Here is a 15,081-nt window from a genome sequence, read left to right on the forward strand (position 1 = left end):
TAAAAAAAATAGTAATTAAAAGAAAGAAGATTTAATTTATCCTCAATAAACTGTACTTTTAAATTACTTAGTTTTTAGAGATTATTATTAATTAATGTTGTTACCAATTAAATTAATTAATACAACGATCCAGTATTGAAAGTTGGCTAATTATATTAGTGAGCAATAATATATCCAACTTTAAGAATTCCTTTAGTCAATCTCCTCCATCTCTTTTGCTTATATATAACAAATAATTATTTATAAAAATTTATATAATTATGTTTAAAATTGTAAATAATTAATTACAAATATGAAAGCCACAAAATAAAACTTTCACACTCAAGCACCCAGTAAAAGAAATTCTCTCAAAAATTTAAAGCTGTGAGGAAATATCCAACTTCAAATATTTATATCTTAAAGCTTTCCTTCTAATTCCCTACACTTTATATGCAGGATCAGAAGAGTCGAGATTGTTGAGATACAAATAAGTATATGTCCTTCAAATTCCTGCACTATAATGGGAACTGATCAGCATCCAGCAGCAATTCTGAAAAATCAGTTTCCAAATATTGTATTTGTTTAATCAGGTAGATTTTGATTCTATCAGGTTGATGCAATAAACACGGGATCCGATATGCTTCACTTCAAGACCAGCCTTCTCACATCCAGCAAAGAAGAGAGACTCGTCTTCCTTTCCAATTCTACGTCTCCAACTCATCAAAAATGCCGGCTTAGGCAAATTCATCCAAATTCCTGACAAGTTAAATGAAAGAATGATGACTACGATAAACTATCAATTACTTCTATGAGTGTGCTCGAGTCTCCGCTAGATATTACCAGGATTCTCTTCACTCTCCATGAGAAGAACTGATTTGTTATCGCTTGGCTTGTATGCCTTGAGAAGAAATGAAAGAGATTTTGTTAAGTTTGTATACTGTTTTACATCTGCAAGTTGCCAAGGAAAAAAATGAAATAAGTTAAAGAATATCCGATCATAATATAATTTATTCGAAAGCCGCTATATAGTTACCTACACAAGCATAATTCATAGAGCTATAGCTGTCCTTTCTTTTAAGCAGTAAATACATCCATAAATTTGTAACTGCCAATCCAATAAATTTGTGGAAGCTAATTAAGCAGAATCTTACACAATAAGATATCACTTGCTACAACCAAGTCCCAGTCTGGGTCTGCAATTGGAAAGGTATCACCCCATGAATCTGTCAAAAAAAATTATGTTACTTTTGTGTTATGCTATTTGACATAAATAGTAAACATAAACTAATAATAAAGTCAAGAAGTCTTATATTCACTTCTAACCATGAGTAAAACCTATCGAAAATATGGAGACTGCTTTCAGAATCTGATATGTATAAATCACATGAAGCATCTATATGCTACCTATTAGTCAATATCTTTGATGTAGGAAGCTCGTTAAATGCATATATCAAAGGAACTTTCCAACTTATTGTTGATTAATCATCTCTGAAGCAATCTGAAAGGAGTATGCAACGATCACATTGCACTTGTCATTGACAGTCACCAAGAAAAGAACTAGGCAAACTATGTGGAAGGATAGGAAACTCACGCTTGACATGAGGAAGGACAGGTGTTATTCCATTGGCTCTGCAGTTATGCGCTATGTTCTCTTCAATTTCTTGATCATCATAATCTGATGTTGTGATGTCAAGGTCAAATGACTTTCTGAGAAAAATAGCCAAAGCTCCAGTTCCACTGCCATTGATGGAAAGAATGACCAACATCAGTAGGCAAATACCAAATGCAACTACCTGAAAATTAACATGGACTGATTTGCAAAAGGAATGTTCAAGGTCAACAAATTTATGATACTGAATTGAGTGGAAAAAATGTGACAAAGGAGGCAGAATTTGATCCAATTCGAACCCCAAAAACATTTAAAAAACAATGTCATTCAAATCCAAACTGACTCTGATCTAGTTATCTCAGTGCAACTCAAACCCAAAATAAACTGAGGTTCAAAATAATCTGGACCCAGCCAGACCATAAAAAAAAAAGAAAGAAAAAAGAAAACCTAACTTAAACTCCTTTTTTAACTCAGTAGAAGCAAGCAAACCTGATAGATTTTATCTGAACATGACTTATAGACAAAGATAACTTGATACCTGAGACAATTTACATCCAAAATAAATCTCACCTGATATGGCTACCCAGACAATTTCAAGATGTGAAATGATAACTGTGAGAATCAAACCTAAAAAATCCAAATTTCCTTCTTTGGTTTTTCCCTAGTATATCTTACAGGTGAACCTCGTGTAAAATTATGGATTTGCATGGGTTAACTTGGGTTTGATTGGCTTGTAAAAAATAAGATATCATTTCTGATCTGTCCAAGTTACGTTCCTACTTTAACAACTATGATTTCTTCATCTCAATTGAGTTGAAATTTTGTTCGAAAAATATAATACAAATTGCATGTGCATGAATACACTCACACTCACATGTGCACACATATATATCCTACATACATTATGTATTGGACGGGGATTCAAACTCTAATGACAGCCCAAAGAAATCTGAAACTGTGGGTTACACTTTTCAAAACTAACTTGCCTAAAAGTCAGGATGGTCTCAGGTTCATCTGTTTTGCTTGCCAAACTTGCATTTCATACAGAATGAAAGTTACAAGGCTAGAGCACCAATGAAGCACACACAATATTTCGCAATAAATACAGTTCCAAGAATCAAAATATTAATTCCAAATGACAGATATCTAAATGGAAATATAAAGCTGAAGATAAAAAGTACAAGATAGAGAGAGTAGAATTCTATTGCAAATATTACAAACAGCTGAAAAGAAGGGCTCTACAATGCAATCAAGGAATAGAAGAAAATTAAATGCTAACCCCAAACTCACTATGACTTTAAAACAAGAAAAGAAAGAGGAAAACAAAAATTAAAGGCAAATTTACCTGCCCAACTCAATGCATCTCCGTCCTTTTATGCATGATGGATTTTGAACTAACCATTCTGCAAATGCAAATGTACCAGGCCAGAGTAAGTTAGCATTCAGCTGATGAAAAGAAAATTCTTGGATTATCAGCTCCTGCCCACAACCCAAATCACATAGATAATCAAGTTGTTAGTACGAAAGGGGATAAAATAAAGGAGGGGAATAACAAATACCAACATCAAGAGGTTAGCATTGAAGGACCCCAGAACAAGCAAAAAAGTCAAATCCACAAAAAACAAAGCACACATGGTACTCTATAATACCTAAAAAGCAAGATCTTTCTAGTTTTTTCTTTTTTAAATAATACCTTTCTAACAATTAACTGTTGTTTCATACACAAATGGAATTGCATTACTCCCAGCTTAATTCAATATTAATAGCGATATAACTATAATTTATCCACAAATTATTATCAAATAGAAGTACATGCAGGATATGCAGAGATTAAAAGAAATGAAGCATAGTGTTTGTTTATAGTAAGTGTACCATTCCAGGAAACTGATGCCTCCTCTCGACGTAGCTCAGACTGGTCTCCGTCGTTTGCTCATCTGATAGAGAAGGCAGCTTCGTCATGTATTGATAATTCAAATCAAATTGCGACATAAAGCAAGAGACACTTGAAGTGAACGAAACAGAGAGAGAAGGGAGTACCAGCAGAGGAATCATCATCGTCCCCAGCGAAAAGCGAAGATGGAGAGAAGAGAGCTATGTCCATTTCTCCTCAATTTCCTTTTTCTGCTTCAGTTCAAGATTTCCACCGTGATAAAAAAGACGGGAACAGAAGAGCAGGCAAATCCAAGGCCACAGCAACCAGTAACCCTATGACGAATTTTAAATAAATAAATTATATATATTTGCAATCAATTAAAAATTAAATTTTATTTTATATTTTTTTTAAAAAATAAAATAGATAATTATTATTAAATTACATTAAAATAATATAATTATTATTAAATTAAACTCATTGGTGAGAAATTAGTGTTGTTAATTTTCTTATCAGAATGAAAATTAATATGGTTAAATAAAAAAAATTAAGTGTGAGAGAAAATCACGTATAATTTTCTACCAAATAATTTAGAATAATTTTCATATATATATATTCTAAATTATTGTCATCATCAGAAAAAATTAATTAATTATTTTTAATGAAAAATTAATTTAATTATTTTTTAATATTGGGAATTTCAATGATGTTCGATTAATACGATTTAATGAATATTAAATATATTGATAGCATATAATCAACTTGATATATACTTAAATAATATATAATTAACTTAATTAATAGATATTTATATTATTCTTTAATTATCACATGTTTAATTATTTAGAAGTTGAGCGTTCAACATCTTCATGCTCCAACTCAGAAAGGAGTATTGGAGATTCTAGACACAATCAACATTTTTTATTTTTTCTATCATAATACTTTTTTTTTTATTTTTATTTTAAACATCAACAAATATTAAAAAATTTAAACGTGATCATAATAAATTCAAATTTTAAAAAATATATTTTTAATTTTCAAAAAATAAAGAATAATAAAATTGATCGAAAAAGATATCTTATTCTTATTATAAGATTGTGTGATCTGCAGAATTTAATAAAAAATATAATTTTTTATTTTAAAAATAATAAAAAAAAAATATTCAATTAAAACATAAAAATGTGATTGAATTTATTTTAATTACTCTTTGGGATGGAGTAAAAGAAGGGAGGAGATTATGTAACGAGAAAAATGATCCAATAACTTTAAAAGAATTAAAGTGATAATAAGAGTAATTTATCTGTCAACTTTTTTATTATCATCTCTAAAAAAAATTAAGTTCTATTTTTTGTAAAATTGTATATTCTTTAATTTTAAATGTTAATAAATATTTTTTTAATTAATTATGAATATTATTTTAGTACATTTTCTCTCTATATACATATTCACAACTCCGGAAAAAATTTGAGCCCCAAATTATTTAGATTCTTTCATTAATAATTATAATAATAAAAGACTTTCTAAGGGATATATAAATGAATAATTAGGAATTTTAAAACCTAATAAAGAAATTTTAGAATATTGATTTTTAACTTTTTATATAAAAACATCAATGGCTGCGGTAATGTAAATTCTTTTCCTATTTCAGAGCACGTGGGATAAGCACGTGCAGCACGTGACTTAATTTTGAAAACTTTTCACTTTTGTTGTCTTTTTGTCCGTTCGGTTCTGAATATGGAAGATAAAAATCTCCGCAGAGGAAGAAGAGCAGGAGAAAACTACAGAAAATGGTAGGACCAGAGAGACCTCTCTTCGTTCTCTTTGGTTCCTCCATTGTTCAGTTTGGTTTCTCCAGTCAAGGATGGGCCGCTATTCTCTCCGATCTTTACTCCCGCAAGGTATTCTATTTCTTCTTCTTCTTCTTTCATTTCTTCCTCTGTAATTCTCTTCGTATTCACTTTCTGATTCTGGTGATTTTAGGATAGAGAATTCACTAAACTTCATAAATATAGATATGTATGTTTAATGTCTTTCAGATTATCATCCACTCTACGTCTTTCATATCATATCAGAATTGAATGAATTGATTCGATTGAAGGTTTTTTTTTTCTTTGAGACAAAAAATTAGATAGGAAGATGATCATCCAGCAGCGATATCATAAAATGAGAAGGTACTGCAAAAATGTAATGTTATCAGGTACGGATAAAGTTTTCTGCGATTGCAATATCCAGTAATTGGAAAAAACTAGTAAAAGACGAAAGGCTTTTAGGCTGAAACTTTATTGTTCTAAACTCAGAAAAATAAGACATGCTAGAAAACATAGAATTAAAAACAAGACGTCAGTATTTCTCCATAAGTATGCTATGAATATTTTTGCTATCAAACTCCAATTCATATGCTATGAATATGAAGATGAAACTCCGCACTTCCTGCAAAAATTACTGGATTCATCCTGTCTCTACATATAATACTTGGATTTGATGTATTTGAGTTCAATTTATGTGTGACTTCAAGTGGCGGTGACCACCATAAACTTTCTGCTGTAACTGTCTCAACTCTTTGCTCCACCCAGTGATGAAGCTTTAGCTAGTTACGCAGGAAAAAAGTGTATATTTTAGTTAAATTTAACTTATTAAATAATTAACACAAATGAGAATATAATAGATAATACACTAATCTTTCTACCATAAATTAGGCAAAAGGGCTATGCTTGCAGTATGATATTTTTGGATTAGCCATTGACCATCAGGCCCACTGCTGTTTTTATAATATAAGCTAATGAAAAAGTTAAAGCGACAGCGCACCCAACCTCTCTGTAAATTGCTCAAGAAAAGAAACTCTTCAATAATAGGACCCACCATGGATCTAATCAAACAAAAGAAAAACTCGCCATAGACTTGTGCTTTCCTAACTTATTGCCATTTATTTTTTACGAAAGGAGAAATGGTTATAGCTTTCGGAGTGGTGGTCTGGTTGCATCTCTTTAATCTTTCTTTGTTAACTTTCAACAACCTTTTTCAGTATTATTCATTTTTGGTTTGTTTTCTTCTGCTTTATGTCACTGTTAACTCTATGTTATAGACTTGAATATCCTAATTGCAGATATTTCAAATTCCTTTTTTTTTGGCCTCCAGTGTAATAGTAATATTATATTTGTGTATTGAAAGAGCTAGTGTCTCGAATATTTGTTTGAGCACTAAAAGGATATATAGATTTAATATTTGCATCACTAATGAGCAAGCATCTCGAATGTGATGTGTGGGAGCAGCTTGTCAAAGTTTTTTTGTCTTCTTCTCCACTCCTGGAGACTGAACTTCAAACTTTGGCTGCTATTCCAGCCTTTAATTGTAGCGAAAAAATTACTCTATATCTATATATACACAAATCTAAGTATAATTCCGAATATCAAATGTAAGAAGTCTAAGAATTGAAGTTAAACTAAATATTTAATGAAGAGAAAATGATTGAATTAAGTTTACATACACGGCCAAAAGATTCTGACCTTAATTGACTGTATTTTGATCAAGTTTCATAAACATCTTGTTACTTGTACGAATTCCTTACTACTCCCGTGACACTCTGATACTTTTTGCAATGTGGTTTAATATATTATAGGCTGATATAGTGTTGCGAGGATATGCTGGTTGGAATTCAAGACTTGCCGTACAGGTTTTAGATCAAGTTTTTCCAAAGGTATCAAGTGTGTCTCACTTTGCTTACCTATATTCAAATATGAAATTAGTGATGTGACAAAACACTTCCTTGGTAAATGATATATTTTGACCTGGTTTTGTTTGGCCGTCTTCTGATATATGGGCACCATTTACTCATTACTTGATCCTGATATTCTGATATTTGTTTCTGAACAAAGGATGCTTCTAGGCAACCTTCATTAGTAATCGTTTATTTTGGCGGGAATGATTCAATTCACCCCCTCCCGTCTGGGCTTGGTCCTCATGTTCCATTGCCAGAATATGTTGATAACATGAGGAAGATTGCCATGCATCTCAAGGTAATCTTTCAAACCTACAAAATCAACTCATCTTTTCCTATGTAAAATATATACTAATAGCTTGGATGTCCTAGTAAATTTGATTCAAAGTACCAGGACTTCCAGTAGCCTTAACTCTATCTGAACTTCTCTGCTATTTTATTGCAATATGATTAAGTGAAGCCTTTTTTCTTGACAGAGCCTTTCCAAGGAGACTCATGTCATCTTTCTTAGTGCTCCTCCTATTAATGAAAAACAAATTAAGGAATCACTGAGGTACGCTGACATGCTTTACTACTAGAACATCCCTCCATCCCTACCACTTTCTCTTTTTTTTCCACTTCATTTCCACATGATTTAGGCACCCAAACTTAGTTTTAGTAAGATTCCTCACTTTCCTGTGAAACAAGTGGGAAACTTGGAGGTACAGTACGAACAAATGAATCGTGTCGAATATATTCAGAAGCTTGTTTAGAGCTGTGCCAGGAGATTAACGTGAAGGGAGTTGATGTTTGGAGTGCAATCCAGCAGAGGGATGACTGGTTGGAATCCTGCTTTAAGTAAGTCATTTGCTTTTACTTTTTATATAATACGAAATCAGGAAATTTGAGATTGTCTTTTTTGACTGCTGAGCTTAGAAAATTAGTTATTGGCAATACTTTTTACAGAGATGGAATCCATTTTACATCAGAGGGGAGCAAGATAGTGGCAAAAGAAGTATTGAAGACGATCAAAGAGGCTGACTGGAAGCCAAGTCTTTACTGGAAGGAATTGCCCATTGAGTTTCCAGATCATTATAACGTAATACTCGGTCCTGGTGGTGAACCTGTGAACATTTATAACTTGGAATTCAACAGATGTGCAGAATGGGAATAGCCAAATCAAGGTTACTGCATGAAGTAGCTTATGATTTGATGTTGGAATCCTGATTTTCCACTAAATTTTTATTTTCTTACTGGCTTCTTATTTGAAAATTTTTATGAAAATCCACTCTATTAAGATCAGAATTAGAATTTGTGATATCTTTGGTTGTACATTCTATTATAACCGTTTTTGTCTTTTTTGCTTTTTTGTACAGGTATTTATATTTTTCATTACATCATTTATCAATGAAAAAATCAGTAGATTATTCATTTTTCAAAATTTCTGTTTCATTCTCTGTTTTATAATATGGTATCAGAGCAATATTGCTATTGATTCGCTGTCAAATCGTGCCGCGATTTATGAAAATTTTTATGAAAATCCACTCTATTAAGATCAGAATTAGAATTTGTGATATTTTTGGTTGTACATTCTATTATAATCGTTTTTGTCTTTTTTGCTTTTTTGTACAGGTATTTATATTTTTCATTACATCATTTATTAATGAGAAAATTAGTAGATTATTCATTTTCCAAAATCATTCTCTGTTTCATTCTCTATTTTCTAATATGGTATCAGAGCAATACTGCTCTTGATTCGCTATCAAATCGCGCTGCGATTTATCTCGCCAAATGGCTAGAGGTGGTGATTCTAGCAACCCCCAATTAGATTCTTCCACCGCTCACAATCCGCAAGCTGATCAAGCTGCAATGAGTGACAACATTCATAACCCCTTCTTCCTCCACAGTGGTGATCATCCGGGATTAATCCTGGTCACCCACGTCTTGAATGGAAACAACTACAACACTTGGAAGCGTGCGATGCGGATTGCGTTGAACGCGAAGAACAAGCTGGGCTTCATAGATGGTTCGGTGCCACAACCCGACAGTAAAGACTCCATGGCAGGGGCATGGTCTCGCTGCAACTCCATTGTGATTTCATGGCTTCTCAATGCAGTCGCGAAGGACATCGGGGATAATCTGCTTTATCTTGAAAATGCTCAAGCTATTTGGTTCGATTTACAGCATAGATTTCAACAAAGCAATGCACCAAGAATATTCCAGTGAAGAAATCCATGAATGCTTTCACGCAAGGCTCCCTCACCGTGAATGCATACTATACCAGAATGAAGACTATGTGGGATGAATTAAAAGCCTATAAGCCCGCACCCGTATGTCATTGTGGTGGAATGAGGGCTTGGAACGATTATCAGGAACAAGAGCAAGTGATGCTCTTTATGATGGGACTCAACGAATCATACGCCGGAATACGCAACTAGATTCTGATGGTGGAATCTTCTCCTCCGATTGCAAAGGCCTTTAGCTTGGTAGTGCAGGAGGAGCGGCATCGCTCCATAGGAATCGAAAGGGCGCCTTTTGGTTCAGAAGCAGCTGTAGGCGCAGGCACTGTTGCCCTAGCACAAGGTGGAAGACGAAGGCCCTTGTGCTCTCATTGTGGGCTCATGGGCCATCTTGTGGACCGTTGTTATAAGCTCCACGGTTACCCATTGGTTACAAGCCCAAATCTAGGAGCCCACTTACTGAAGTTCAAGGTCAATTTGAGGCCCGTGCCACATCCTTTCACAATAGTTCAACTCGACATGGAAATGGGCCTGAAGGGCCTGTAGTCCATTATTTCCCTCAGCCCACTACTGAAACCCATAAGCAGCAGCAGCAACCACAGCCCATTCCCAAATCTTCTCAGGCCCACGTGAAAGGGCACAGCTCGGGGTCTTATTCCTCGGTCACGTCTGTGACTGCCCCTATTTTCACTGCGTCTCCAGCCTCTGACTTCAGCTCTGCCGCTTCCATTGCCGCACTCAACCCATCGCAGATACAGAACATAATAGCTCATCTAAGCGCACGCCTCCATGCTCTGTTCTCTGCCTCTGTCATACTGGCTCCGGAAGTTGTCTCCACCTCTGTCTCCATTGACATCTTCAATCTGCCAAGATCAGGTATACCTCCCTATTGCTTATCTCTTTCTACACGCACACCCATCTCAGCAATGTGGCTTCTTGACACAGGAGCCACACATCACACTTACTGCCTTGAATCCTCCTTTACAACCCTTAAGCATGTTGAACCCCTCCATATTAATTTACCTAATGGTAGTTTCGTGATAGTCAATCAAGTCGGTAGTGTGGTCTTGACAAAATCCATAACCTTATCCGATGTCCTGTATATTCCTGAATTTACTTTTAATCTCATAAGTGTTAGTAGTTTGATCACAACTCATTCCTACACTGTTAATTTTTTCCTTAATTCATGTGTCATTCAGGACCTCACTCGGGAATTGTCGATTGGGAATGGTAGCCGTGTTGGCAATCTTTACTACTTAATTACTGAGAATTTTGCTTGTAATTCAGTTAACTTTAATCATGTTAATGGTAAAAGTCGCATTTGACATTTTAGAATGGGTCATCCATCTCTTGTTAAACTTCAATATTTAAATAAAAAATTACAAGTTTATGATGTTTCAAGAAATGTTCCTTATCATTGTAAAGTTTGTCATCTTGCAAAACAAAAACGTTTACCTTTTATTTTCACAAATAAATTGTCTGATAATCATTTCGATTTAATTCACATTGATATCTGGAGTCTTTTTTTCGTTCCCACTACGGAATGACATAATTATTTTCTCACCATAGTTGATGACTGCACTCAGGCTACACAGGTATACCTTCTTCGAAATAAATCCGATGTTCACACCACATTTTCTTATTTTTACACTTTTATCCTCACATAATATAAAATTCTAATTAAATCAGTGAGGTCTGACAATGCACATGAACTAAGCTTCCAGTCTTTCTTCAAATCCAAATGAATCCTTTCTTTCCATTCCTGTGTTGAAACTCCACAGCAGAACTCTGTTGTTGAATATAAACACCAGCATATTCTGAATGTTGCACGTGCTTTGCTCTTTCAATCTAATGTCCCACTAATTTATTGGGGGGATTGTGTCATCACTGCCGTATACATCATCAATCGCACTCCATCACCTGTACTCTCCAATAAAATACATTTTGAGTTACTAAATAATAAGAAACCTTCTTATGACCACTTACGCACTTTCGGTTGTTTATGCTACAGTTCCACACTCGAGAGTCACAGACATAAATTTTCACCCCGCTCTCGTGCTTGTGTCTTTCTTGGCTACCCCTTAGGCTATAAAGGATACAAACTCCTTGATCTTAAAAGCAATCAAATCCACATCCGATAAGGGCCCATTAACTAAAACCCAATCCGGAAGCGTTCATTAACTGAATCGGCCCGATAGGGCCCCAATACACTTAAACCAGACCCAGTGGGACTCACTAGCCAAACTCGGTCTGTTTGGGTCTATCAGCTGGACTGAGACTCGATGGGGTCCGTTCAGTTCGGACCGGACTGAGGGTCCACTAAAACTAACCTGAACCCAGTGGGGGTTCATACCTCAACCCGACCAGACAAAGTCCCACATATCTAGATTGGGCTATCAAGTTACCTTTTCGGGTCAAGGCCCAATTGGGTAACTCTCTCGATCATCGCCCAAAGGCGAGGCAAAGTGCCTAGCCCGCACATGACGTACTACGCGAGCTCATGGCATAGCCACAACCTGTAACCTGTTTGACACCTTCGTGCCCAAAACCATTTACGAACTCATTTTTTCATTCAAAACACTTCTCTTCCATTTCTATAACTCGACTAAACATACAAAATCATGTCCACACATGGTATGAAGACAAAACACTCAAATTCCATCAAACACTCAAAAAAATACGATCTTTAAAATAATACTCGGTGCATGCATGAAACCAAATCAAACAATCACAAATTTCATTACCTTTAAATGTTTTCAAAGTCTATAAAACATAATAGAAGAGTACGTGAAAATACTAAGACCTTTACCTAATCTTTCAAGCTTTCGGGCTCCCAAAATAAAGTTCCTTGCGCTTCGAAGGAGAAGGAAGGTTGCTCGGCAATCCGTGAATTTTTGGAAGGATTTCTAGTAATTTAAGAACATAAAAAGCTTAAGGGTGCGCTCTTGGAAGCCTTAGTGAAGAAAGGAAATCAAGAGGAAAAGAAGAAAGCTTATCATGCGGAGGAGAAAAGCTTCTCGGGTCTCCTTGGTTCTATTTCTCTCTCTCTCTCTCTCTCTCTCTCTCTAAGAAGATGGATAATGAAGAAATGGAGGAGAGGAGAGGAAGAATAGCCTTTAAATAGCCAAGTGGGGTGATTGTGACTGTTGGATCACTTGCAACAGCCGATGGCCGTTGATTGGCCAAGTGGCCGTTCGGCCATCGCCTAATGGCGTGCATGCACACCATGTTGCGACCAGGCAGTGTAGGCAGGGTGTGCAGCAGGCGGACGGCAGCAGACAGCAGTGGACGTGGCCCGTCCGCTATGGGACGTGCGCTGCAGACACGCGACTGTCCCGCCTGTGCTGCAAGCACGCGGTGATGGGACATGCGCTTCAGGCGCACGCACTATTCCGCATGCGCTGTAGGAGCACGGCGATGGGACGTGTGCTGCAGGCACAAGCACTGTTCTGCAGGCGCTGCAGGCACACAGCGATGGGACGTGCGCGTACATGCGCACGAGCTCGTGGGCTCTCGAGTCACATGTCCGCGCGCATGCCCGCGGGTATTTCCCGCGAGGCCTGCCCACAGGTCCGTTTTTCATCTTTTTTTGTTTTTGTTTTAAAATAATAATTTTAAATTATGCTGAATTTAAATTTTAGAATGCCAAATTTAAAATACAACATCCAATGTTAAAAGCGCCTTTAATATTTTAAATATTAAATTAAAAATTTAAAATACAATAAATACTACATCCGATAAATAAAAGGTTCAAGTGTGTCACAGTTATCCTCTGTAGCTGAATGTAATTGAATTAGTTTGTTGCTTTGTTCTACTGTCTTGAGTAGTGATGTCTGAAATTGGATCACTTCTAATTTTTACCTCTTTCTAAAATTTCTGGTTGGAGGTTTTGGTTGATTCAGGTGTCTCCATTGTGGAAATTAGCTGATAATGGATTCATACTTTATCTGAAATTTCTATAGGCCACAATATTATAGACTTTGTGGTTGAAGTACTCGTTCATGGCAGAATAATAAGGTGATGGGTTCAATATTAGGAGTTGGCGTGCAGGTTATTCTTGACTTCGATGAGACTTTAATATGTGCGTATGAAACCTCTAGTTTGTCTGTGGTTCTTCATGCTCAGGCGACAAAAGCTGGGTTGAAGTGGTTTGAATTGGAATATGTCTTCAGACAAGGTCTCTCTCCCTCTCTGATATCTACTATTCGATATTTATCACTCACCAACTTCTGATTGACACTGATGTTTCTGGTTTGAAGAGATGTGAAGGCAAACCAAAGATCAGTTATGTTATAGTGTTTGAACGACCTGGTTTGCAGGAGTTTCTCAAACAGATTGGGGAATTTGTAGATCTTGTTTTGTTCATCGCTGGCCTTGAAGGTTTGATATTACATCATGTTCACAATCTGTGTTTAATAACATCATTTTCAGTCTTTTTATTTCTGCATATCATGCAGATTATGCAAGGCCACTTGTCGACCTTCAACTGTTAGTACATAGTTGTAGTGAAAAGATTAAAATGATTTTTTTTTTTTTGTGGAAACTTGGGAGTCAATCCTAAGACGTTTGCAAAATTGTTAGCCTAGTTTTGTCAGTGTAATAAAAAAGTTTCTTGGGAAAGAGTCGGCTGTTGATATGGAATTGCTTTCGTTATTGCTTTATGTTTCGGCATTCTACTGAATTGGAGATTTACGTCTAATCATTGCAAAATGTAATTTTATCAGCTAAAATATCAATTTGAACCATCAAAGTTTGCTACTGAACTTTACTTTTGAAGATGGGCAAAGTGTCTGTGGTTATAGAACAACCATAGGATTTATGTTCCTATCTAAGAATGATTATGTATTAATCAGTGCTAATTTGGCCTGGCTACTCGGTTATTTGATTTTACCCTTGTTCTCTCATTTCCTCTGTTATTTTTTTTGTTGTGATATAATTTGAAATAAAAGCACAGGAGTGTTTTCATTATTCTATAAATACAATTATTTTGGGGTCAGGTGACATTTGCTTCCTCCAGTTATTAGCTTTAGCTGGTAAGAATTTTAAGTTCATTTTTGCGTGGTGTCCAGAAGTAAACCCAATAAAATTGCAGGGAATATCGAGAACATGTGAAGGACGGACCTCTCCTGTTTATCAAGAGATCTCTCTAAACTTGTAATTGTTGATAACAATCCCTATAGTTTTCTGCTTCAACCATTGAACGCAATGCCATTCGTCTATCAAATGCGGCTTCTGGTTTTGTCGAAGCGCTAAGAAAAAGAAAGACTGGAAGAGATGGATTCTTTGTAAGTAATTATAATTCTTGTAAGGCAATCGATCATATTTTCTATAAATAACGGAATTATTATTATTTTTTAATTTATGTCAAAAAAAAATTTAAGTGAATACAAAATGTACTTATCATATTTATTTATTGAGTTTGTTAGCTTATCTTTCTTAAAATATTTTTATTAATTAATTACTCTAAACTGGATTAGTTGTAATTTATCATACTACGAATTAGATGACTTGTAATTTATCAAACCCTTACTAGAGAACAAGATGTCTGTCATTAAATACCTTAATATGCATTTAAGTCTCATGGTTAATGACAACACATGAACAATTCATTCATCTTAATATGTAATTAATTTATTTCATAATGTTTAAATGTCGCAATTAAGTTTCTCATCTTTTTCTTTTTTTTTTT

General features: G+C 35.2%; 2 protein-coding genes, 1 long non-coding RNA gene and 1 pseudogene across 4 annotated transcripts; 3 read left to right on the forward strand and 1 right to left on the reverse strand.

Annotated features, from left to right (window-relative positions):
- Positions 1 to 333: 333 nt before the first annotated feature.
- LOC110820987 (S-adenosyl-L-methionine-dependent methyltransferases superfamily protein) lies at positions 334 to 3,797 on the reverse strand. The gene is made up of 7 exons (XM_088209685.1): positions 3,626 to 3,797; positions 3,461 to 3,522; positions 2,934 to 3,067; positions 1,571 to 1,716; positions 1,131 to 1,202; positions 820 to 927; positions 334 to 735 (listed from the first exon to the last, which is right to left on the reverse strand). Exons 1-7 carry the CDS (start codon positions 3,687 to 3,689, stop codon positions 566 to 568), a joined length of 756 nt encoding a protein of 251 aa, XP_088065811.1. The 5' UTR covers positions 3,690 to 3,797; the 3' UTR covers positions 334 to 565.
- Positions 3,798 to 5,184: 1,387 nt separating this feature from the next.
- Positions 5,185 to 8,472, forward strand: LOC110820983 (GDSL esterase/lipase WDL1-like). Of its 2 annotated transcripts, none has more exons than XM_022050633.2 (6): positions 5,185 to 5,356; positions 7,075 to 7,152; positions 7,331 to 7,471; positions 7,650 to 7,726; positions 7,861 to 8,010; positions 8,097 to 8,472. In XM_022050633.2, the coding sequence occupies exons 1-6, from the start codon at positions 5,246 to 5,248 to the stop codon at positions 8,191 to 8,193; spliced, it is 654 nt and encodes a 217-aa protein (XP_021906325.1). In that variant the 5' UTR covers positions 5,185 to 5,245; the 3' UTR covers positions 8,194 to 8,472. The 2 variants fall into 2 exon arrangements, with proteins under 2 accessions (XP_021906325.1, XP_021906323.1); XM_022050631.2 differs by having other exon boundaries at positions 5,188 to 5,356; positions 8,119 to 8,472.
- A 132-nt stretch (positions 8,473 to 8,604) lies between these two features.
- Positions 8,605 to 11,023, forward strand: LOC110820924 (uncharacterized; annotated as a pseudogene).
- Positions 11,024 to 12,388: 1,365 nt separating this feature from the next.
- LOC148252731 (uncharacterized) lies at positions 12,389 to 14,801 on the forward strand. The gene is made up of 2 exons (XR_015813943.1): positions 12,389 to 13,772; positions 14,485 to 14,801. It is a non-coding gene; the product is annotated as an uncharacterized LOC148252731 (long non-coding RNA).
- The last annotated feature ends 280 nt before the right edge of the window (positions 14,802 to 15,081 follow it).

This window comes from Carica papaya, chromosome 8, assembly GCF_054855325.1.
Source record: "Carica papaya isolate Zhongbai chromosome 8, ASM5485532v1, whole genome shotgun sequence".
In the NCBI taxonomy this organism is placed as follows: Eukaryota; Viridiplantae; Streptophyta; class Magnoliopsida; order Brassicales; family Caricaceae; genus Carica; species Carica papaya.

Coding starts and splice junctions, on each gene's coding strand:
- LOC110820987 (XM_088209685.1), bottom strand. CDS start 3,689: ATGGACATAGCTCTCTTCTCTCCATCTTCGCTTTTCGCTGGGGACGAT. Junction 3,523..3,625: donor CGATGATGATTCCTCTGCTG/GTACTCCCTTCT, acceptor CTTCTCTATCAG/ATGAGCAAACGACGGAGACC. Junction 928..1,130: donor AGCAAGTGATATCTTATTGT/GTAAGATTCTGC, acceptor GGCAACTTGCAG/ATGTAAAACAGTATACAAAC.
- LOC110820983 (XM_022050631.2), top strand. CDS start 5,246: ATGGTAGGACCAGAGAGACCTCTCTTCGTTCTCTTTGGTTCCTCCATT. Junction 7,153..7,330: donor TAGATCAAGTTTTTCCAAAG/GTATCAAGTGTG, acceptor TTCTGAACAAAG/GATGCTTCTAGGCAACCTTC. Junction 7,472..7,649: donor AGATTGCCATGCATCTCAAG/GTAATCTTTCAA, acceptor TTTTCTTGACAG/AGCCTTTCCAAGGAGACTCA.